We start from the raw sequence: 25,649 nt of genomic DNA on the forward strand, positions 1-25,649 counted from the left end.
CGCCGGCCCATTGTTCAGCCCCTGACCACTCTTTCCTTTCTTTCCTTTTTTCCTTTCTTCCTTCTTCCCTCCTTCCCTCCCTCTCTCTCTCTTCCTTCCTTCCTTCTTCCCTCCCTTCCCTCCTTCCTCTCTTTCTTCCTTCTCTTCTTTTTTTGAGACAGGGTCTCACTCTGTCTCCCAGGCTGGAGTACAGTGGCACAATGTCAGCTCACTGCAGCTTCTGCCTGCCAGGTTCAAGTGATTCTCCCACCTCAGCCTCCTGAGTTGCTGGGACTATAGATATGTGCCACCATGCCTGGCTAATTTTTGTAATTTTGGGTAGAGACAGGGTTTCACCAGGTTACCAAGGCTGGTCTTGAACCCCGGACCTCAGATGATCCACCTGCCTCAGCCTCCCGAAGTGGTGGGATTACAGGCATGAGCCACTGCACCTGGCCCCCGACCACTCTTTCAATTCATACTTTCAATCACCCAGAACCTTGGACCTTTAAGTTTCATCCACTGACAAAACCTAGCGTGGATCAATTAAATTCTGTTCTTACACCTTGAGAGGTTTTTTTGTTGTTGTCGTTGTGAGACAGAGTCTTGTTCTGTCACCAGGCTGGAGTGCATGGCGTGATCTCGGCTCACTGCAGGCTCCACCTCTGGGGTTCAAGCAATTCTTCTGCCTCAGCCTCCCGAGTAGCTGGGACAGGTGGGTGCCACCACACCCAGCCAATTTTTGCATTTTTAGTAGAGATGGGGTTTCACTGTGTTAGCCAGGATGGTCTTGATCTCCTGACCTCACGATCCACTTGCCTTGGCCTCCTCAAGTGCTGAGATTACAGGTGTGAGCCACTGTGTCAGGCCCAGACAGCTTTTAGGAGAACTGCAGCATTGTTTGGATCAATGCCACTACCAATCTGTGGCCTTGGCAAGGCCCTCCCCACCGGTCCTACCTGTCAGCCTTCTCCCCAAGTCAGATTCATCAAGGCTTTTGGTCTCCTCAAGTGACTCTCCACCACCCATTCTTGGTCTTGCCTTAAACTTAAAAAGACAAAACAAAACAAAGCTTACAAACTTATCTTTAGATGTTCTAGATCCATGCTGATCACCTCCTTGAAACTCCTCTATGTGTCCATGAATGACTCTTATTTTCCTCTGTGTTAGGCTATGTTCCCTCAGGAGCAATCAGACAAGGATCGAATGCAAGCACTTTACTTGGGAGGTGATCCTAAGAAACACTGGCAGGGGAATGGGGAGGTGGGACAGGGAGAGGAAGGAAGACTGTATAGGGAGTGCTGATGAGGAGGTGTGGCTGTGGACAACGGGGGCTCAGGTCCACTGAGGAAACCCCGGAGACCATGGAATGTACACCTCCAAGTGGTTCCACATGAGGAATAATGAGTTGGGTTGTTTGATCCATTACTGGGGAGGAACAACTTTCCTGCATCCTCTTCTTTTTTTTTTAGTCAGAGATCTTTTATTTTTTTTAATACCTATTATGCCATGAATTCATAGGGAAGAGATTCTGGCAGCTCAGGCTCCTTCCCATTGGCTCTCACACAGTGCGCTTCTCTGGGTGGAGCAGGCTGGCGCTTCGGTTGAACCCAGGTAACTTTCTCTTTGACTTCCTTCTTTTTCTGATCATTTTCCTTCACACGTTTCAGGAAGCTGTAGAGTGCTTGATGTGCTCAATACGCACATTAATTCTCTTGGCAAGAACCTTGCCCTTAACTTGTTTGTTTACAACAATGCCAACAGCATGCTGGGTAACATTGTAGACTCTTCCAGTTTTTCCATGATAACACCTGTGGGGCATTCCTTTGTGAACAGTACCCATTCCCTTGATGTCTACAATATCACCTTTCTTATAGATTCGCATATATGTGGCCAAAGGAACAACTCCATGTTTTCTAAAAGGCCCAGAGAATATGTATCGAGTGCCTCTCCTCTTTCCCTTTGTGTTCGTCATTTTGACAAATGACTGGAAGATGGCGGTTCCAGCCGAAAGGCCCTGCACCCTCTCAAGTTCAGTTCTGAGGGGCTGCAAATTTAACTGACAAGAGAAAAATATATATGTAAATGGGAGTGCACAAAAGAAGTGATGATGATTTATATGCCTAAATTAATAGATGAGAGAGGGGGCCAAAAGGCTCCTATGGGAAGAACAAAGGGGTTTCTAGGGGAACAAATAGGAGAAAAGGAAGTTTGTGATCATGTTTGTTTATGCAGGTGCATGTGGTCTTCTATTTCATGCCCATAAACTTCTGGAGAGGGGGTGAATGGCAGCCTCACTCCCAGAAGCTTCTGCTTATACTGAAATAAAGGTAGCTTCAAGAACCCTTCTTTTTGCCTCTATTGAATCTTCAATGTCTGTAGTTTAAAATAATCTTCATACCAACTTTAGGGGTCAGAGTGCATCCTCAGACCACCAATTCCCCAACATTCCTGGTTGAGGGCTCTTCCTGGAGGCATTGGCTCCTCGGTAATTCCAGCCTACCTTTCCTGCTGGTGCTTGCTCCTTCTGTTGGAAAAAAAGTGTGGGAAGTAGAAAAGTTCCTTGTTAAAGTTTCCTTTCTTGTTAAATCATAACTGTGCTAATAACTCTTTGTTAAGCCCTGTCCTATGTAGCTGTTAGACATGCCGTGCTTCCAGGCATGTAGACATTCTATGTCCTTGTACCTTAACCAAGATATCTGTGCTGGATGTGCTCGCAGGCCATGTCCCAGCTCTCTATTGCTTTTACCTGTTTAGAAAAGCTTTAAGTTGTTAGCCAATCGTGTTTTAGTTTAGATTGTGAGGTCTGGCTCCAGCCAATGGAGATCAGATATAGCAGTAAGGACAACCCCAAATGCATAAGGAATAAGGCATAAATTTGTGTGTATTCCCTTTGTTCTTTGTACTCTCGTGGCAAGACGGCTACTGAGACCCTTTCTGCAGTCCAGGAAGTAAAAACGGCGTTGCTGAAGGATCCTTTGTCTCAGTGCTAATCTTTCTTTGTGGCACTGAGCGTCCATTTCCAACAAAGAGCTTAGGCAGAGAGTTCAGGAACAGTTGTTAAGTGCCAAGGGGACATAGGCTACTGCCTATTTTTCTCTTCCTCCACCTGCTTATTTAATGTGGATATTCACCAAGGTTCTCTCCCCCCACCTCTGCCTTTTCACATTCTTCATTTTTGCCAAGTGATCTTATCAACTCTAACAGCTTCTGTTCTTAATGTTCTGATGCCATGCAAATCTACACCCCTTCCCTTCTCAGGTTCCTCAAGGTCTAGCCCTGTACACAGAATACACCTGCCTGTTGAGCATCTTTCCTTGGGGTGACCACTGCAAACTCAACATAAACAACATCGGGGTTGTAGTTCCCCAAATCCTGTTTATTTCTGTTTTTCCCCACCTTGTCTTGCTTTTCTAGAAATCCATTCTTCTCATTGCTGCCAGGTGTCTTTCTAAAACGCCTGTCCTACAACATGGCCAGGCACTATTTTAGGTGGTGAGGATGCAGCAATGAACAAAACAAGGCTCCTGCTTTCATGAGCCTGAACTCTACAGCTATATATGTAAATAAACAATACAGAAGAAAAGCATCAGCAGTAAGTTCCATGCAGACTGGGGAGCTACTTTAGATTTGAGAGGTCAGCAGAGGTTTTGCGGAAGAGAAGACATTAAAGCTCACAGCTGAATGACACACCTTGAGTGGGTCACCTTGAGTATGTCATTCAGGAGACAACCACACTTGCCAGATGAAAATCTTTTAGTGATTTCCCAAAGTTCTCAGAATATAAGTCCAAATTTCACAGCATGGTAGAGAAAGTCTTCTGGCATCTGGCCAATTGTCTTCCTCTCCGGCTTCTTTACATTATATGACATTAATGCATTTAATCCTCACAAGCACCTTGTAAAATAGCAGCTAGGCTGGCTGGATTCTCTGATTCATCTTTTTACTGTTACTGGGATAGTAGTTGGCTCAATCAATGTTCATTAAACAAGCAAGGTGCTGGACAAAACACATGGCTGCTTAAGGCAGGTCTAGACTGGCGCTGCTCCACAAAAATAAGGTACTCTGCATTTGTAATTTAAAATGTCCTCATAGCTGCATTAGTCTAGAAGCAACACATGAAGTTGTCGTAACATTTTATTTAACCAAATATATCCAAAATATTATCAGTTTGACCTGTGATTTATATAAAGTTAATGAGATATTTTACATTCTTTTTTCATTCTCAGCCCTCAAAATCTAGTGTATTTCACACTTATATCACATCTCAATTCAGACTAGCCACCTTCCAAAAGAGCTTAGCAAGGCCCCTTGGGGTGGCTCACGCCTGTAATTCCAGTGCTCTGAGAGGCGGAGGCAGGTGGATCGCTTGAGGAGTTCAAGACCAGCCTGGGCAACATGGGGAGACCCTGTTTCTGCAAAACAAAACAAACAAACAAAAATCAGTCCCAGCTACTCAGGAGGCTGAGGTGGGAGGATGGCTCGAGCCTACGAGTTACAGGCTACAGCGAACTTCGATAGCGCCACTGCACTCCGGCCTGGGCGATAAAGCGAGACCTTGTCTCCGAAAACAAAACAAAAAATAACATAAAATACAACAACAACAACAACAATCCCCAAAGTGCTCAGCAGCCACATGTGGCTAGTGGCCACCTCCCCTGAAGCAGCCCGGCCACTCACCTCCTACCACCTTTTACCCATTTTGCCTTCTCCGCAGGCCTCCCTAGCACTACTAGTTGTCTTACTTGTTGGCGAGTCCTTTGTGACTCCCACTGTACAAGCCCCTCAAGGCCAGGCCTAGCCCTGAACAGTGCCAGGGCAGATCAGACGCTCTATCAACCCGGTCCTCGTCTGAGTCCGCGTCCAGGGGATCCGCAGGCGCCACACCCTACTTCCATTCGCCCGGGCCGCCCCTCGCACGGCCTCCCGCAGGCCCACCCCCCGCCAGGCCCAGGCCCACCCCCTGCCAGGCCTAGGCCCACCCCCGGGATGTTCGCTGGAAATCGTGGACGTGACTGGGAGGAGCCTGCTTCGGGGCCGCGCGCACAGGGTCTGCGCCATCGACCATGGCGGAGCCCACGGTGTGCTCCTTTCTCACCAAGGTGCTGTGTGCCCACGGCGGCCGCATGTTCCTGCGGGACCTGCGCGGCCACGTGGAGCTGTCGGAGGCCAGGCTCCAGGACGTGCTGCAGCGCGCCGGGCCCGAGCGTTTCCTGCTGCAGGAGGTGGAGACGCAGGAGGGTCTCGGGGACCCGGAGGCCGAGGCGGCGGCCGGCGCGGTGGGCGGTGGCGGCGGCGCCTCCGCCTGGAGGGTTGTGGCCGTGTCCTCCGTGCGCCTCTGCGCGCGCTACCAGCGCGGCGAGTGCCAGGCCTGCGACCAGCTGCACTTCTGCCGCCGGCACATGCTGGGCAAGTGCCCCAACCGAGACTGCTGGTGAGAAGGCGGCAGCGGCGGCCCGGGTGGGCGGGCGGGGACTGTGGGCGCAGGCCCCGGGCCTGGCCTTCCGGCCGGAAGCGCAGCGACTGGAAGGGGGCTTCGTCCCGAGCGGGGCCGGGGCCAGGGGCAAGGGACTGGAACACCCCCTCCCGCAGGCCCTTCCCTTGGCGGCCTCCCCTGCGCTCCCATCCGCGGGGCGGAAAGGCGCGAAGGTCCTCTCAGTGGAGACCTCTCAGCGGACCCCGCCAGAAAAGTTGCGGCCCCGCCCCCCGGATTCTGCGCGACGCAGCCGGGTTAAATCCTGACTGACTTTGGAGTTCGCTTACTCCGGTGATCTTTGGCGGGAGGTGGGGGACGGGGGGCATCCGAGGATCCCATGAGATCTTTAACCGGAAATCGCCCGTTCCCTGGTATCCACACACTTTTGCAGAAGCAGGTCTGCGCCCTCTAGGTTTAACAGCGCGGAGCCAGCCTCACCCCGGAAGCAGGGCTGGATGGCTTGGGTGAGGCCGTGTGGTTCCTGACTGCCAGAGCTGGGGTTCCCGGCCGCCTCCTGACTCCAGACTCTGCTTCACATCCCTGAATTTTCCTTGGTTGTACCCCTCCCCCCAAACCCCAAAGTGGTGCTGGGGAGAGGGACGCTTTCTTTTTCACGTTGGTGGACTGTGGGAGTGGGCACCTGTCGCTGGGGAGAAGGCCAAGTGCAGTGGCCTACAGAGCAGGTGCGCACCCTCGGGTGAGGTGGGCCACACGGGAGAGAGGTACCCTCGGCTTCAGAGCATCCCGACTGAAAATTCACATGACCTTGGGAGAAGAGTTGCTTCAACCCAACTTTCTTATTTTCTTTCCATCAGTGCTTATTAGGCCATACTCTCCATGGTTTCATGACAGTTACTCAGCTTCACATGTATTAAATAAATGGAAAGCTGCTCAAGGCAAGGAATTTGACAGACTGGTCCTTGTTCACCTGGGCATCTCACCGAGGTCTCTGTTCTCCTAGGTCTACCTGTACCCTTTCCCATGATATCCACACACCTGTCAACATGCAGGTCCTGAAAAACCATGGACTTTTTGGCCTAAATGAAGCCCAGCTTCGGATCCTGCTTTTGCAGAATGACCCCTGTCTTTTACCAGAGGTGAGTCACCAAAGAGTCACCCTCAGGTCACGTTTGTTACAAGTACTTTCCCCATTTTCTTTTGGCTTTAGATATTTTAATTGCTTTGAAGCAACACGATTCCGTTTCAAATGCATTAAAGGTACCCACTATAATTGCTATCGTGACAAAATAGTATGTGTCGGTTTAGCCATCCAGAAAGAAGTTTTAAAAACAAAATAGTACAAATCCCAAGAGTGATTGGGAACATCAGTGAAGACCACCAATTAAACGCAAGGTTTTCTAATCTAGCACAATGATGCTGTTATAGACACCTCCACTTTGCCAGAAGAGGAGTGGGAAGAAGGGAAGACGTTGAGAAAACAGAGGACAGTTCATGATTGTGGCCTGATTTTAACTCTAAGGCATTTAAGAGTCTAGAAGGGAAGAAAGCCACAAGGCTAGAGGGAAGAGCTGGAGCCTTTGGTGCAGGTGGCAGAGGCTGCCCTCAAGGCAGCAGAATGTGTACCAGAAGGCAGTCCTGGAGGTGATCTTTGGAATCAGTAGGTTTCCTCCTGACATGCATGATCTGTGTCATTTCTTTGAGCACTGAAGCCAAGTCTGGTACGTCATGATTGTGAGCCAGATGCATTCCAACCAACCATGTTGCCCAAAGTAGATCCAAGCAGTAGCTGGAGCAGGTTATTGGCAGGAAGGGCGAGGAAGGTGGCCGCAGCTATGAGGCTGGGTCCAGCCCTTCCTCTCTCCGAGAGAAGGGGTGGTGCCGCTGCTATTTGCCTTTTAATTTTTTTTTTTTTGAGACAAGTAGTTTTGCTCTTGTCCAGCTGGAATGCAATGGCACGATCTTGGCTCACCTCAATCTCTGCCTCCTGGGTTCAAGCAATTCTCCTACCTCAGCCTCCCTAGTAGCTGGGATTACAGGCATGTACCACCACGCCTGGCTAATTTTGTATTTTTAGTAGAGATGGGGTTTCTCCATGTTGGTCTGGCTGGTCTGGAACTTCTGACCTCAGGTGATCCGCCCTCCTCAGCCTCCCAAAGAGCTGAGATTATAGGAGTGACCCTGACGCCCAGCCTGCCTTTTAATTTTATAGTACTTTTTGATTCACAGAAGTTTAATATTTTTATTTTGTCAAATCTATCGAATCTTTTTTTGGTGTGCCCTTTTTTGGGGTGTATCCTGGGCCCAACCTTACCTTTTCATGTTAGACTCCTTCAGTGTTTTGTGAGCAGCTGATGGGTTGGCAGAACATACAACAGGAGCCTCCCCTCCCCCTCTCCCACCTGTCCTCATCACCTGGGACTGGAAGTAGGTGACATGTGGTACAAAAGGTGACTGTGTGGACAGCAGGGGCCATGGAAAAACACAGTGCATGAGGCAAGAATGGTGCCTCACATTTGTATGAACTGCCTGATGATTGCTTTTACCACTCTCAGTAAAAAAAGGCAGTAGACAAATATGTAAAGTTTCATGCTGGTGCATTAATGGAGAAATTTCTAGAAAAATGGAGCTTGTCAAAATGAATTCAAGAAGCAATGGAAAGCCAAAATAGTCTCTTGAAAAGTTTTAAAATAAAAGCATTAAACAAACCCCAAAGCATTAGTTAAAAGGCTTGCACAAGAAAACATCAGGCTTGTATAGGTTTGTTTTGTTTTGTTTTGAGACAGGGTCTCACTCTGTCACACAGGCTGGAGTACCTCAGCTCACTGTAGCCTCTGCCTCTTGGGTTCAAGTGATTTTCCCACCTCAGCCTCCTGAGTAGCTGGGACTACAGGCATGTACCACCATGCCCAGCTTGTAGAGATGGCGTTTTGCCGTGTTGGCCAGGCTGGTCTTAAACGCCCAATCTGAAGTGAACACCCTGCCTTGGCCTCCCAAAGTGTTGGGATTACAGGCACAAGCCACTGTGCCTAAGCAAGGCTTATATAGCTTTATAGTTAAATTCTATCAAATATTTTCCTTATTGAAGTATAGCTGATAAACATTTTATATTTATAGTGTACAATGTGATTTTTTTTTTTTTTTTGAGACGAGTTTCGCTTTTGTTACCCAGGCTGGAGTGCAATGGCGCAATCTCGGCTCACCGCAACCTCTGCCTCCTGGGTTCAGGCAATTCTGCCTCAACCTCCTGAGGAGCTGCGATTACATGCACGCGCCTCCATGCCCAGCTAATTTTTTGTATTTTTAGTAGAGACGGGATTTCACCATGTTGACCAAAATGGTCTGAATCTCTTGACCTCGTGATCCACCCGCCTCGGCCTCCCAGAGTGCTGGGATTACAGGTTTGAGCCACCGCGCCCAGCCAATGTGATGTTTTAATATATTTACATTGTGAATTGATTGCAACGATTTAGCTAATTAGCATATCATTGCATAGCTATTATTTTTTGGTGTGGTAAGGACAGCAATTTTCAGGTATACAGTAGGTTATTGTTAACTACAGTCATCATGCTGTACAGTAGATTTCCAGAAGTTTATCCTAAATGAAACTTTGCTCCCTACGACCTACATCTGCCCATTCTCCTGAATTCTAACAAATCTGTAAGGAATAGGCAGTTCTCATGTTTCGAGTACGTCTGGGATCTATTTTCCATGATCTCCAATACATTCTTGAACCACTATCATACTAATTAGTTTATATTTCATTTTTAAAGTTTATGTATTAACTCTTTTACAGACGTAGTCTCGCTCTGTCGTCCAGGCTGGAGTGCAGAGACAGGGTTTCGCCATGTTGCCCAGGCTGGTCATGGCTCACTGCAACCTCGACCTCCTGGGCTCAAGCAGTCCTTGTGCTTCAGCCTCTCGAGTAGCTGGGACTACAGGTGTGCACCAGCACACCCAGCTACTTTTGTTTTGTTTTGTTTTGTTTTTTGAGACAGAATCTTGCTCTGTCGCCTAGGCTGAAGTGCAGTGGTGTGATCTTGGCTCACTGCAACCTCCGCCTCCCTCCCTGGTTCAAGTGATTCTCCTGCCTCAGCCTCCCAAGTCGCTGGAATTGCAGGTGCTTGCTACCATACCCAGATAATTTTTGTATTTTGAATAGAGATGGGGTTTTGGCATTTTGGCCAAGCTGGTCTTGAACTCCTGACCTCAGGTGGTCTGCCCATCTCAGCCTTCCAAAGTGCTGGGGTAACAGGTGTGAACCACTGTGCCTGGCCCCCAGCTACTTTTTTTTTTTTTTGTAGATAGAGTCTTGCTCTGTTGCCCAGACTGGAGTGTAGTGGTGTGATCTCAGCGCTCTACAACCTCCGCCTCCCAGGTTCAAGCAATTCTCATGCCTCGGCCTCCTGAGTAGCTGGGACTGAAGGCATGTGCCACCATGACCAGCTAATTTATTGTATTTTTAGTAGAGATGGGGTTTTGCCATGTTGCCCTCATCTCAAACTCCTGAGCTCAGGCAATCCGCCTGGCTTGGCCTCCCAAAGTGTTAGGATTATAGCTGTGAGCCACCATGCCTGGCCTACTTTAAAAATTGTTTTTGTGGAGACACGGTTTTGCTGTGTTGCCTAAGCTGGTTTCAAACTCCTGGACTCAAGCAGTTTGCCATCCTTGGTCTCCCAAAGGGCTAGGATTATAGCCGTGAGCCACTGTGCCTGGCTAATTTTGTTTGTTTCATCAATTCATGTTTCCTTTTCCAGATAAGCTTTAGAATCACTTAGTGTTATGCATAGCTAACCAACAACAACAACAAGAAAATAGAATCACTTAAATTCCTAAAACTATTTTACAGGAATTCTTTGAGGGGGGTAGAATTTGCATTAAAGTTATGAATTTATTTTAGAAAGTTGGCATCAAAATTATAAATAGGATGCTGTTTCATTTGAAACCAGGTCATCTGTGTCTTGTAGAATTTCCCGCATTTTAGATTTGACTGATTACATTCCTGTAGTACTATTTAACATGTTCCTGTATCCCTCAATTTTGATCTGATTTAGGATTTTATTATATATATATATTTATTTTATTATTATTATTATTTTTTTTTTGAGACGGAGTTTCGCTCTTGCTACCCAGTCTGGAGTGCAATGGCTCGACTCACTGCAACCTCCGCCTCCTAGGTTCAGGCAATTCTCCTGCCTCAGCCTCCCGAGTAGCTGGGATTACAGGCATGCGCCACCATGCCCAGCTAATTTCTTGTATTTTTAGTAGAGACGGGGTTTCACCATGTTGACCAGGATGGTCTCAATCTCTTGACCTCGTGACCCGCCCACCTCGGCCTCCCAAAGTGCCGGGATTACAGGCTTGAGCCACCGCACCTGGCCTATTTATTTTATTTTTAAGATGGAGTCTCGCTGTATTGCCCAGGCTGGAGTGCAGTGGTGCAATCTTGGCTCACTGCAACCCCCACCTCCGGAGTTCAAGTGATTCTCCTGCCTCAGCCTCCCCAGTGGCAACAATTACGGATGTGTACCACCACTCCTGGCTAATTTTTGTATTTTTAGTAGAAACGGTGTTTCACCATATTGGCCAGGCTGCTCTTGAACTCCTGACCTCAGGTGATCCTCCTGCCTTGGCCTCCCAAAGTGCTGGGATTACAGGTGTGAGCCATCGTGCTCAGCCAGGATTTATTTTATACCAAAAATTTTTTGACTCACCATCCCATTTGCCTGGGACTGAGGGGTTTCTGAGATGTCAGACTTTCATGGTAAAAACTGGACAGTTCTATTTCCTGTTGTGTCACATCAGGAGGCATATAATGTCAATATAATGTCATCTTTGTATGTGAGGTTAAGACTGATGTGTGGTTTCAGGGTCAACAGCCATCATGATCCATCATTATGAAGTTCCCCATCAGTGTGGTCTTGGTGAGTCTAGGATAGACCTAGTTTATATTAGTTGTCCCAATGTGATTATTAATAGTGCTTCCTTGCACCCAAAAAAGCCCTTGCCTGGATCATATATCTTTGTGCCACCCCTTGAAATTAGTTTCCCTAGAAGCAGAGCCTAAGATAGGGACCGAGGTCCATGTGATTTTTTGTGGGGGGCTGGCTTTACAGGAAAATCCAGTATGGGAGTGAGAGAAGCAGGATCTGAGGAAGGAAAAGCTACAAGCAAGTAAGGTCTGGCCTTAACTTGATTCATGGGGAATTGTGGAATTAACATCACACTGAGTCTGGCTTTGAGGCTCTCCAGCATTTTTTTTTTTTAGCTCCATCTAAGTCATTCATTGGCCACAGGCTTTGGAGGCAGGGGGCAGGTTAGTTGAGAGTGCAAGGTAAGAGAGGGGCAGCTGTGAGTCATGAGCAGCCAGCGCCTACAGCACCTGGAGTGTGGTTAGCACCATACACTGTCATCAGGCTTTCACCCAAAGATTTTAACAGCCACTGGTGATCAGAAGATGTCATTTAGTCTTCACTTTAGCTAGAGAAGCTATAGTCTATTGGCTTAAAAGAGTGAAAACTAATATTGGCCGGGTGTGGTGGCTTACACCTGTAATTCCCAGCACTTTGGTAGGCTGAGGTGGGCAGGTCATCTGAAGTCAGGTGTTCGAGACCAGCCTGGCCAACATTGCAAAACCTCATCTCTGCTAAAAATACAAAAATTAGCTGGGTGTGGTGGTGAACACCAGTAGTCCCAGCTACTCAAGAGGCTGAGGCAGGAGAATCGCCTGAACCCAGGAGCTGGAGGATGCAGTGAGCCAAGATTATGCCACTCCAGCCTGGGCGTCAGAGTGAGACTCCATCTCCCACGAACCCCCAACAGCAACAAAAAAGAAAACTAATATTTCAGATGTTGCCTCATTTCTGTACCAGGTCTGTTTGCTCTACAACAAAGGGGAAGCCCTTTATGGCTACTGCAACCTCAAGGATAAATGCAACAAGTTTCACGTGTGCAAATCCTTTGTCAAGGGAGAGTGTAAACTTCAGACCTGCAAACGGTCCCATCAGCTTATCCATGCCGCATCCTTGAAGCTGCTGCAGGACCAAGGATTGAATATTCCAAGTGTTGTGAATTTTCAGATAATATCCACCTACAAGCATATGAAGCTGCACAAGATGCTTGAAAATACAGGTAGGAATATCCAAAGAGGAAGGAGAACTATCAACGATAGAGTTTTGGGATGCTTCACTGTAAAGAAGTAAGAACAGTAACGTGAAAGTGAGTCTGGGGGTGAAGCAGTTCCTATGTTAATTTCAGCTTTAGTCTTGGGAAAGTTTATAACAGTCCACATTTTATGGTATAGAATAGTGACCCTAACCAAAGGAGGGAAGGGATGCAGTTTTTCTTTAGCACTGTGACCTCCAGCCACTAGGATCGGCCCGAGTCATTGAAGAGTAGCTTGTTGGTAAGTTGGAGGTCAGGAACAGTTTTAACAGCATGGTCAGGAAAAAGAGGAAGGAGATGTCTGGAAAAGTAAGATTAATGTAGGATGGCTTTCTTTTCATAAATACAATTTTTTGCTTTGTTAGTTTTTTGGTTTTTTTCTTTTTTTTTTTTGAGATGGAGTCTCGCCTGGTTGCCAGGCTGGAATGCAGTGGCATGATCTCAGCTCACTACAACCTCCATCTTCCAGTGCGCCCGGCCCACACACACTTTTTTAAAATCCAGAAGACATGAACTCTCCAAATCCAGGTGTTGGGAGTCTTGTCTGATGCCTGGTTAGCTGGGCTGTTGCTCCCAACCTAAAATGAAACTTGGGGGGTATCTAAGGAAAACTTATCCCTTTCCTCTTTGTAGGTGATTCATCATCATCTGCTGAGCGTTCACAAGGCCTTGAGAAGCAAGGAGTGCACACAGCTGGAGCTGCAGAAGCTGGTCCTCTGACTTCTGTCCCTGCTCAGTCGGCCAAGAAGCCCTGCCCAGGTAAACCTTAAAGGAGGTCAGCTTGTCCAGCTTGGAAGATCAGAAAACAAGGCTTCTGTTTAGCTTTAATTTGTAACCATTCATTCCATTAATCGTTGATTGGTAATGGTCATAATAATACCTACCTCACCGTGTGTTGTGAGAAGTAAAAAAGATGGAAAAGGAGAAAATGTCCTTTTGGAAGGATACAGTCGGGCATGGGTGGTTGGGGATGGGGTTGGGCATTGAGCAGGCAAAGAGAGGCTAAAACTGAGTGCAGGTCAGGCCAGTCCAGGGCGAGTGCTGAAGATGGCAGCTTCTGCCTACGGTGCCTAGTGCTTTCCTCAGGCCGGGTGGGTGGAGCTCTGCTGACTTCTGTGATCCACCATTGTTTTTCTCATTTTATATTGTGGCAATCATAGAGTACTTTGCACACTTTTTTTTTTTTTAACTTAATATGGCTTCATAATTATCTTTCTATATTTGTTCATATCATACATAATCATATTTTTGCACAGATACATTAATATGTCATAGTTTAACTACTTTCCTTTTTCTAACAATTTTTTTTTAGATGGTCTTGCTCTGTTGCCCAGGCTGGAGTGCAGTGATGTGATCTCGGCTCACTGCAGCCTTGACTTCCTGGGCTCAGGTGATCCTCCCACCTCAGCCTCCTGAGTAGCTGGGACTACAGGTATGCACCACCATGACTGGCTAATTTTTTGTATTTTTTTTGTAGAGAGGGGATTTTGCCGCGTTGCCCAGGCTAGTCTTGAACTCCTGGGCTCAAGCGATCTGCCTGCCTCAGCCTCCCAGAGTGCCAGGATTACCGGTGTGAACCACTGCACCCAGCCTCTCTAACAAATTTTGAATATAACTCTTATCTTAAAATCTGCAGAATATTGAATTTTTCAAGCTCTTTTTTTACTTTTGCTTAGCTTATAGATGCTAAAGGATGCTGTCATTTGCGTTTTTATACTATTTGTATGAGTGAATGGTTTTCTGGGGCCTGCTTTCTGATTGTTCTTATTTTGTCATTTTACATTTGGCTTTTATTAATGGGGCCCTCCTTTACACTGATGTGGGGCAGCCTTTAATGAAGCTCCGAAGTTTTCCTAAAAGGATGTCAGCAGTACTGTGCTTGGATGATACTCAATTTCTATAGGTCCATCCTCAGCCAGTACCACAGAGTATGTAACCTTTGTGTTCTCTCCAGAGACTTCTACCTCACTCTGTCTATTCTTCATCTCTTACTGAACTTTTACCAAAGCCCAGTTGCTACAGCTTGAAGGATGTGTGGTTCATCCATTCCTTAAATCGTATCCCTTCTTTCTGTGGATCAGGATGGACCATCAGAAGTCTGTATACCTCCCCCGTTTGATGATCACTTTCCCCTTTCTCCCTTCCTCCCTGCCCTCCACCTACCCAGCTGTGTTCATCGAGTTACATTTCAATATTCTGTGGTTTATTTTCATCAAGGGGTACCACAGGAAGCAGCTTTATGAAATTAAATTGGTTCTGTTTATTGTAGTTATTCCCAAATGTCATTGTGTAAAGTATCGTTGTTTTTTTTGAATTCAACCGTCCTACAGTAACATAACATTTGAGAAACAGAGACAATGTAATAAGTTTTCATAAAGCTAAATTAATGTAGAGAAGTTTTTGTCCTGAAATGCTATCTTTCAATTGGGGAAAAGCAAAAATGTCCTTTTTCAAGTGAGAAATTGCTCTGTTTTCTCCTAATGAATAGTAAGAGTCGTGAACTTGTGTTGACCTTTTTACTTTCATTGTCAACAATATTTCTGAAAGCCCTTACATTCTACACATTTTGTTTTTTTCTCTAGTCCGGATTTCTCCTGGTGATAATTTTTTAAAATATATTTTTACATTTTATTATTACTACGATTTACACTTATCATTTTACTTTGTATATTTTTATAGTAAGCTATCTTAAATCCTTAATGGAAACAGTGTAGGGGACAAATGCATTTCCTTTACATTGAGAGACTTGGTGGCTTTTTACGTGTTTATGTTCTGTTTTTATATCTTATCATTATGCTTTTATCTGTGAAGTTATTGGTCCTCTGTAATCTTCGTTGCAGTATTTTACTCAATTCTATGATAGTCGACTTTCATCTTCGTTTTGTTGTATTCATTCTATAAAATGTTTTATGTAATCATGCCTGTCTTTCTCTAATTTCCATCTCATGATTCAGCTGTTACTGCGTTACAGTTGGAGAAGAGTTTTCTTTGGTGATTTTTTGGGTTTTTTGTAAAGTCGCCTGTCTATTGACTATAAATTCAGCGTAGTCTAAATTGAATTACAAATTTTCCACTAGTCTTGTTCCTCCTTTTATTTTCTTATTTTTGAATGTCACCACTATCTACCTAATGACATAGGCAAAAGCTGTAAATTGTCCTATACTTTTCTTTTTGTTCCCTACGTCAAACTGGTAACCCAGTGTTGGAGAGTTTCTCCCCCTCAAAAGCCTCTCAAATATTTATCCTTCTCTGCCCCTTTCTTTCCACCCCCTATACACGGCCTTGTTTCAAACCCTCATCACCTCCCTGCGTATATTCCACAGATGCATACCTCAGTAGTTTTCAAGTTATGTGTTATGGGAGTTTTGGAAAAAGGTGCTCTGTTCCCACTGCAGTGATGGTAGCCCTATTTCAGTGTTTAATCGAATAGGCTTTGTGGATTTCACTGGTCTCCTTACACTCTTTGCTTTTCCTGCCTTCCATCTGGCTGCCTGATGTTTTGAAAGCAAACTAAGCATACTGCTTTTTTCCTGCTGAAACTTTCCTTGGTCCTCAGCACGTAGGGTAGTAGTCATAAACTCACATGACTGCAGGGACTAGAAAGGTGAGTCAAATGGATGAAGTGGACTGGATGCAAGAGAAATGGGGGAAGGGAGAAGTGCTGTGGCAAACTGTCTCATCTAAAAGGGACTCCTGCCTCTTGTATCCATGTGGGAATGTGGGTCCACTTTGTCATATCTCCCAGTGTTTTTAAACGAAACCAGAAATTCAGATTGTTATGAGAAATTTTCTGATTTTTGAATATTGACTTTAGTCGAGTTTTAAAAATGCTGACCAACATTGTATGTAGTTGATCTACTTGGAATTTCTGGAATGTGCTGTTTTGTCTTGTGATTCTCTGTAAATAATGTTCCTTTTTTTTTGACAGAGTCTTACTCTGTCACCCAGGCTGGAGGGCAGTGGCATGATCTCGGCTTGCTGCAACCTTCGTTCCTGGGCTTAGGTGATTCTCCTGCCTCAGCCTCCCTGGTAGCTGAGATTATAGGCATGTGCCACCACACCTAGCTAATTTTTGTATTTTTAATAGAGATGGAGTTTCACCGTGTTGGCCAGGCTGGTCTCGAACTCCTCACCTGAAGTGATCTGTCCACTTCGGCCTCCCAAAGTACTGGGATTACAGGCGTGAGCCACTGTACCCAGCCTGATGTTCCCTCTTTTATAAGTGCCATTCCTTCTTCCTTCTTTCTACCTCACAACCTGGCAAAATTGGATTCTTCAAAATGCCAGGTTGGACCTTCTTGACTCCAAAAGAGGTGGCTCCTGTAGCATTCTCACAGGCCAAGCATAGCACTTACTTTATGTTGCAATGCTGTGTGTTTTTACTCCCTAATGTGAGCAGAAACATTATTTATTCTTGGTAATTGTAACACTAGTTAGTGAAGACATATTTTTTGCCATATAATGGATTATACTTTGTATTTGAATCCGTGTGAATCACTATCATTGGTCTTCATTGTTTTTCCTCCTTCCCCTACTTTTTTTTTTTTTGAGGCAGTCTTGCTCTTTTGCCCAGACTGGAGTGTAGTGGCACAATTATAGCCCCTGCAGTCCTGATCTCCCGGGCTCAAGCCATTCTCTTGCCTCAGCTTCCCTAGTAGCTGGGACTATAGGTGCATGCTGCCACACTCAGCAAATATTTTTAGGTTTTTAGCAGAGATGAGGTCTCACTATGTTGCCTAGGCTGGTCTTGAACTCCTAAGCTCCAGCAATCCTCCTGCCTTGGCTTCTGAAAGTGCTGAGATTACAGGCATGAACCACTATGCCTAGCCATATTTTTTCCAATGTTAGAAAATATTTTTCCCCCCTAAGGAATGTGTTATATAAGGTCAACATCTTTTTAGTGCTTCAATTTGACTTACCTACATCTAAAGTTAACTCTTTAAGACTTATATTTATGATAGTAATTCTTTCCATCAAGGGATTTAATGTCCATTATTGTCATGTTTCTTGATTTTTTTCATTATGCTTGGTTCTTCTTTTTGTCTAGATTTTATATATGCCTTATTAAATTGATTCTTGGCTGTTTTATATCTGTGTTGCTATCAGCATGGGAATCTATCATTAGAAAGCTATTAACTTTTAAAATATGTATCTTTTGGTGATTGTCTTTGTTCTAACAGTTTTAGATGGTCTGTTTGCTATTTCTAAATATAAAACCATAGGTATTTCTATTTTTTTGTGTTTCATAAAATTATAATACTTTTTTTTAATACTTCTTCATTACATATGAAGTTAATTGTTGGTTTTAAACAAATGTTCTTTGTTAGGATAACAGAAATAACATCTTCTATTCTTGTTTGTTGGAAGCTAAAAGCTTGGTAAAAGGAATTGGTACAATCATATTTTTATTACTTAAATTGCCTAATATGATTATATTAAGCATTTTTGTAATATCAATACATCCTTAAATTGCTGAGATAAAACTCTACCTGGTTATAGTATATGATATTTTAATGTATTATTTTTCCTATTTGCTATACATCTATATATTCACAAATAAAATTCATTTATCTTTTATGTGTGTATGTAGTAATTTCCTTTTTATTTTTACTGGCATATGGTCAGAGTATAAATCTTATTCTAAGTACTGTCTGGAGTTTTTGTAAGTTGATTTGTAATGCCATTTTTATTTAAAATATAATGTATTTTGGAATTACTCTGTTATTTAGAAATATTTTTCTAAAATTATTTTTTGAAAATATAATAATATATCATTGCGGAAAATTTGGAGAGTCCAGGAATATGTGAAGGAGGACGTAATAATCACCTCTTAATGCCACTGTATAATTGTTCTTAATGCTGTACAGTATTTTTTTCAGTCTTTTTTTTTTTCTTAAGACAGGGTTTCTTCCTGTTACCCAGGCTGGAGTGCAGTGGTGCAATCAGAGCTCACTGCAGCCTCTGCCTCCCAGGCTCAAGTGATCCTCCCACTTCAGCTTCCTGAGTAGCTGGGACTACATGCATGTGCCACCATGCTCCGCTAATTTTTTTGTATTGTCTTGTGGAGACAGGGTTTTGTCATGTTGCCCAGGCTGGTCTGCAACTCCTGAACTCAAGCGATCCACCTGCCTTCCAGGTGGAGTCCCGGCTTCCCAAAGTCCTGGGGCTGCAGGTGTGAGCCACCAGGCCCAGCCTTTTTTCAGTCTTTATGCATGTGTCCTTAACTATTGAAGGTATGCTATACATACAATTTAACACCATTTGGGATTGATACTATTTTGTAAGCACTTCCCTATGTAATTGAAAGCATTTACAATTACATGCAATGGGTTTATTATATTTTAAAAGTATTATTTAATAATAGTTCTATTGTTGGATATTTGCCATAACATTGTATTATATATATTGTACATAAATCTTTGTCTGAATTTGATTTTTTTTTTTTTTGAGATGGCATTTTGCTCTTGTTTCCCAGGCTGGAGTGCAATGGTGCGATCTCAGCTCCCTGCAACCTCTGCCTCCCAGGTTCAAGTGATTTTTCTGCCTCAGCCTCCCAAAGTGCTGGGATTACAGGCGTGTGCCACTGCGCTTGGCCAATTGCTGATTATTTTTTGGAACAGATTTTTAGATGTGATTATACTGTGCCAGAAGATATGAATAGCATAAAGACTCAAAAAGAGTTTCAAAACTGTCTTCCAGAATAGCTATACCAGATTACACTCATTGTCAGCATAGGAATCGCCTATCTCAGTACACACTCAATAGCTTTTGTTAGAAAGCACATTCCCAGGAAAGGCACAGAATATATTTTGTTTCCTAAAGGGCTCTTCTTGACAGATATTTAGAAAAATACATTTGTATTGATTTTGACTTACTTATACAACTCAGTGCTATATTTTAATGTTTATTATATAATAACATGATTATGTACATTTTCTGATTTTTTTTCTTTACTGAGATTTCCTTTTGGATTTCCATTTGCATTGTCACTTTTGTTGGTGAACTGATCACACATTTATCTTCTAAAGGTAGTATTTTATTCTCATGATGCCTCATAGGTGCTCACTCTCAGATATGTATCTCCTAGATACATCTTCAGTTTACTTAGAAGAGATACTGCCTCGTCTGGCTTATATAGCAAGCTCTCAGTTTAATGAAGGAATGCCTGCTAATTTGAGTTGACTCTACCTGCTTTCAAGATAAACTTGGGAAAGCCTCAGATACAACCTTCCTTTGGCTCATACTTTTCTACAGGTTCATATTCATAAAATCAAACCAGAAAACATGAGTGGATTGTTCTGTTGCTTGTCTGGGTGATGGAGACTAGAGGAGAGTTCCTATCACAGCTCCTCTGACAGTATGGCCTGCCATTCTCTCCCTCTTCTCCACTTAAGACTCCGAAGAGAGTCCGCTGAGTGTCTAGGACTTTCTAAGTCAAAGATACAGGGACAATCAGGACTCACACAGTGTAATTACAGACCAAGGTAGGTTAGGTTATTTGCAGCAATGAGCAACTCCGAAGTCTCATGGTTTACAACAACAAAGATTTATTTCTTACTTATGTTGATGATGGTCAACTTCAGCTTTGTTCCATATCATTTTCACTTGAGACCCAGGCTGACTAAACATCCCCCACCTGGACCGGTGCTGATGTCCTGGCAGGGGAAGACCACAAGCTGGCTTTTCAAGCGTCTTATTCTCATTGCATTGGCCAAAGCAAGTATTATGGCTACCCTGTCTTCGACAGGGTGGGGATGAATAATCCTACATGGAAGGGCACTGCAGGGTACATGACCAAACTTAATGTTGATGGACAAGGAGAGTAACGCCCTCAGGAAGGGGCAGTGAATATTTTCAATATAATGCAGTCACCAAGGAGGAAGCTCAGGCAGGTGGCCTTTCTTGTGCTGCCTTGGGGAGGCAGAGTTCCCTTTAAGGATGCTGTAGAATTTCTGATGGTTTACTTTCATTGTCTCAACCAAAAATCGGCAAACATTGCCAATGTGTTGACAACAGAGGTCAACCAAGACACCACAGAGTTCTGGTTTCTGGCCAGAGGGACCCAGACCAGCACTGAGCTCCTAATTTAGGAAGAGTGTGGGTGAGGGGCAGAGCCGACAATCCTTTAGACTGGGGTATGGCTTAGGCCAGGGTGACCAACTATCCCCATATGCCCAGGATGGAGGGGGTTTCCTGGAACAGTGTGAGACACAGCTGAGGCATTCTTTCTGCTGCCTCATTTCTGCAGTAATGCAGACTTCCTTTGAAGCAGAGTTGACGAGGTGAGCTGACGCATTGTGACAAGCATTTATAATCCCCGATTGAATTAGCATAGCCTGAGAAGTGGTTTGTGTGTGTGTTGTGCATTAGAAAAGGAAAAGCTTTTTTTTTTTTGAGACAGAGTCTTGCTCTGTCACTCAGGCTGGAGTGCAGTGGTGCAATCTTGGCTCACTGCAACCTCCACCTCCTGGGTTCAAGAGATTCTTGTGCCTCGGTTTCCCTGGTAGCTGGGGTTACAGGCATGTGCCACCATACCCGGCTAATTTTCGTATTTTAATATAGATGGGGTTTTTACATGTTGGCCAGGCTGATCTTGAACTCCTGACCTCGAGTGATCCGTCTGCTTTGGCCTCCCAAAGTGCTAGGATTACAGGCGTGAGCCACTGTGCCTGGCCAGAGAAGAATTTTTTAAATGTTGATTTGGCTCTGATAACTAGAAATATATGTGTAAGAATGCACTTGATGACCTTAAGGATAATTAAAAATGGGGTGCGGCTGCCTACCTGATTACAAAAAAATCAAATCAAATTTGTCTAATAAAAGACAGAATAAGCAAACAAACAACAAAACAGAGCATCCAAAACAAAGTAACAGAAATAGGACTAAACATACCAATTATATACTTCCTCAGTCAATGCTTGTAGTTGCAGGCTGTAGAAAACAATTCTGGTTTAAGCAAGTCAAGGAATTCATTGAAAGAATATTGGGTAGCTCACAGATTGAAGAGCTGTAGAGGAACGCTCGGAGGCTGTGCTGCTGGAACCAAGTTGTGCTTAAGAAGTGGGTCCATTAAGACATTGAGCAGGGGCCAGGCGCGGTGGCTCTCGCCTGTAATCCCAGCACTTTGGGAGGCCAAGGGGGGCGGATCGCAAGGTCAGGAGTTCAAGAGCAAACTGGCCAACATGGTGAGATTCCTGTCTCTACTAAAAAATACAAAAATTATCTGGGCATGGTGGCTTGTGCCTGTAATCCCAGCTACTTGGGAGGATGAAGTAGGAGAATTGCTTGAACTGGGACCCGGGAGGCAGAGGTTGCAGTGAGCCGAGATCATGCCACTGCACTCCAGCCTGTGCTACAGAGCCAGACTCCATCTCAAAAAAAACAAAAAGACACCAAACGGGATGCTGTAGGCGGCACTGCCAGCAACAGGGATGTTGCATCCTGAAAGCTGAACTGCTGCCACCCAGTGTCCAAACGATTCTGTACAGTCTTTGTTTCTCTGGGTTACCAGCTTCTGATTCAAAGTGAGACAGTTTGGAGTACAGCATTGTGGGGTACAGCATTGAGGGGTAGAATCTATATCTTGTCACTCTGCCCCAGCTTCGAGGGAGGATGAGAAAGTATTGGAATTTCCAGCTTCTGCAGTGGGAGATGGGCTCTGCTTTAGAGGAGGTGAACTTGTTCAACACACGAGGGTTTGGAATGACAAACGCCTATGCCTTTTCATTGCTTTGGCATGCCAACATCATACACGCAGTTTCGCTCTTGTTGCCCAGGCTGGAGTGCAATGGCACAATCTCGGCTCACCACAACCTCTGCCTCTCGGGTTCGAGCAATTCTCCTGCCTCAGCCTCCCGAGTAGCTGGAATTACAGGCATGTGCCACAACCCCCAGCTAATTTTGTTTTTAGTAGAGGCGGGGTTCCTCCATCTTGGTCAGGCTAGTGTTGAACTCCTGGCCTCAGGTGATCCGCCCACCTCAGCCTCCCAAAGTGCTAGGGTTACAGGCGTGAACCACTGTGCCTGGGAGTGTTTCTTCACACCCTTCTGAACCTTCTAGATTTTCTGCAATGAGCATGCATTATTTTTAGCAGAGAAAAACACTCAAAATAGAAGATCCTCAAAACATAAACAGACAAATTATGCCGTATTCCTGGTATTCTTCAATCCAACTTGGCCTTACCTTGTTGAAATCAATGCCTCCAATGTCATGCTGGGGATGATCCCATTCTAAGGGTCCGTCGGCATGGCTGATCTATTTTCCAGTGGCCCCTTCTCAGGAAAGATGCCATCTGTCTCCTGTGGAAATGGATATTGCTTATTCATATGGTGAGGATAACAAAGACATGGATGAAGCTGGAAGCCACCATTGTCAGCAAAGTAACACAAGAACAGAAACCCAAACACCGCATGTTCTCACTCATAAGTGGGAGTTGAACACGTGGACACAGGGAGGGCAACATCACACACTAGGGCCTGTTGGCGGAGGTTGGGGGACTAGGGGAGGGGTAGCATTAGGAGAAATACCTAATGTAGATGATGGGTTGACGGGTGCAGCAAACTACCATGGCATGTGTTTACCTATGTAACAAACCTGCACGTTCTGCACATATACCCCAGAACTTAAAGTATATATATAAAAAAGAACTAGATGCTACTTCTGAATCACTTCAGGAAGTCCTATAAAGAAGGGAGTCCTATAAGGAACCATAATATGAGGGACGGTCAATGCTAACCCACAGGGACCTTTGTGGCATTGACCATTTCCCATATTATGGCTCACTGTAGAATTTATGTTTCTATTTCTGAGTGAGAAAATAGGGCAGGGAAAGCTGGCGGATGGCTGGTCAAGATCCAGAGCTGCTGCTGCTTTTTTTTTTTTTTTAGATGGTGTTTCGCTCTTGTTGCCCAGGCTGAAATGCAACAGCGCAATCTTGGCTCACCACAACCTCGGCCTCTGGGATTCAAGCAATTATCTTACCTCAGCCTCTTGAGTAGCTGGGATTACAGGCGCGTGCCACCGTGGCTGGCTAATTTTTGTTTTTAGTAGAGATGGAGTTTCTCCATGTTGTTCAGTCTGGTCTCGGATTCCCGACGTCAAGTGATCCACCCGCCTGGCCTCCCAAAGTGTTGGGGTTACAGGCGTGAGTCACCTTGCCTGGCCAAGATCCAGAGCTTCTTGAGACACCATCTTCTTCATCACTTCTGAATGCCAGTGGTTCAACATCAAAAGGACTTCCTCATGGACCTGTGCAGCAGCCTCTCTCCAGCTCCTCCTCTGTTACCCGCTGTGTGATAAGCATTCTTTTCCATCCCGCCCTGAACGTCCATGTATGCCAGTCACAGCCCCTAGTTTTTTGGGAAGGTTTGCACTTCCAAGGACTTCCTAACCATCGCGTAACTGACTGTGATGCCGGTCCACCTGGCCCTGCCCACCGTTCTATGGCAAGAAGGAAAATCTTAGCTGAATTTTACAGGTGAACTGCTGCTGCTACATGTTCTCCATGTAAGAGAGTAGGTTTGTCCATCTCCCACTGCTCCACACTGGAGTTTGTAAATAACAAAACCTGGCACTTCTTCCATTGAAAATGTTTGCTGCTGCCTCTCCTATCAACTTGGATGAAGATAGTTGTTCCAGCTCCATGGACGAGCTCAGCCTCCCTGAGTGGTTGATTCCAACCACAGTGGCTGATACTCCAGGAGCATCCCATATGAATGGCTCCGAGGGGCTGGAACTAAATCATCAATTTACCTGTAGGCACTGTCCCTCCCCCCCTCCTTTTTTTTGCCTCCGGAAAGAGGCAGAAGTTTTTTGGTTTTTTTTTTGAGATGGAGTTTCGCAACCTCCGCCTTCTGGGTTCAAGCAAGTCTCCTGCCTCAGCCTCCCGAGTAGCTGGGACTACAGGCGCGCACCACCATGCCCAGCTAATTTTTGTATTTTTAGTAGAGATGGTTTCACCTTGTTGACCAGGATGGTCTCCATCTCTTGACCTCGTGATCCACCCGCCTCGGACTCCCAAAGTGATTATAGGCGTGAGCCACCATGCCTGGCCAAGGCAGAAGTTTATGTTTGCCCTAAGAAATCTGTATTTTTGACAGATGAAAGGCTTATATTTGCTACCAATACTTCTGCTACAAGTGACGAAAAAACAAAGAGAGATTATTTGTCTTACAGACATCTGAGTATTTTACCCATGTAGCAGCCAGAGCTTGTTCAGAAGCACCTCTGCACCTTAATGATAACTCTACATCATAAAATAACTGTATACGCTTTGTATATGGTGGGTGTTAAGACAGTCAAGCTCCATTTTTCCCCTATTTGGAAACATTCTATTTTTATTTGTGTTTGATCTTTGGGGTTAGTGTGTATTGAACATATCCATTTTAATTTTCTGTGTGATCTATAAATAAATATATAAGTGCCTTGAAGATACTCATCATTGGTGGAACTATGTTATGAATTTTTCTGTAATGGGAGCAGTCCTAACCTACATTACCTATTTTGGGAGTTGGAACTACAGATGCATATATATGCTGCTTCACTTCTGCCCTCTCGCCCCTCAGGATTATCTTGATTCTACTAATATGCTAAAAATATCTGTCCCCAGTTTTGCTCACCTGCCAACCCCCTTCTCATACTTTTTGCTTCAGTCCATGTTGGCCAGACCGCTCTAAGTCTGACAGCTTTTGATATCACAGTACAAGTTGCTGATAGCCATACCCAATTTTAAGTCTCAAGGGAGAAGGAAGCAACTCACCAGAATAAATTAAATTACTCCACATGGAAATCCGTGTCACTGTTCCTGAGGCTGTACAGGGCTCCGCTTCTGCAGCCTGAGCATCAGTCCTGATTTTTGGCTTTGGATGACTTTTATTCAAACTAGTGGCTACTGGTTTAGTCCTGTCAGTGGTTCCTCGTGTCAGTCTTGAGTCTGCCGGTGGCTCAAACTCCTTTTTCCATAGTGACCCTGTTTGCCTTTTGTGTTCAGCCCTTATTCTATCAGAAGTGACAGCCTTGGCGGATCACGAGGTCAAGAGATCGAGACCATCCCAGCCAACATGTGAGACCCCTA

At 44.9% G+C, this 25,649-nt stretch overlaps 1 protein-coding gene and 1 long non-coding RNA gene across 2 annotated transcripts in view; one reads left to right on the forward strand and one right to left on the reverse strand.

Moving 5' to 3' along the window:
• Window positions 1–5,456, reverse strand: part of LOC108592937 (uncharacterized) — a 27,992-nt gene extending 22,536 nt beyond the window's left edge. The window contains exon 1 of the long non-coding RNA XR_013524226.1: window positions 5,078–5,456. This is a non-coding gene — a long non-coding RNA (uncharacterized LOC108592937). The remainder of the gene's footprint in view (window positions 1–5,077) is intronic.
• ZC3HAV1L (ZC3HAV1 like) lies at window positions 5,023–18,154 on the forward strand. Its single transcript, XM_035254637.3, has 5 exons — window positions 5,023–5,413; window positions 6,417–6,552; window positions 12,286–12,544; window positions 13,211–13,336; window positions 16,506–18,154. Exons 1-5 carry the CDS (start codon window positions 5,046–5,048, stop codon window positions 16,640–16,642), a joined length of 1,026 nt encoding a protein of 341 aa, XP_035110528.3. The 5' UTR covers window positions 5,023–5,045; the 3' UTR covers window positions 16,643–18,154.
• Window positions 18,155–25,649: the final 7,495 nt, after the last annotated feature.

This window comes from Callithrix jacchus, chromosome 11 (assembly GCF_049354715.1).
Source record: "Callithrix jacchus isolate 240 chromosome 11, calJac240_pri, whole genome shotgun sequence".
In the NCBI taxonomy this organism is placed as follows: Eukaryota; Metazoa; Chordata; class Mammalia; order Primates; family Cebidae; genus Callithrix; species Callithrix jacchus.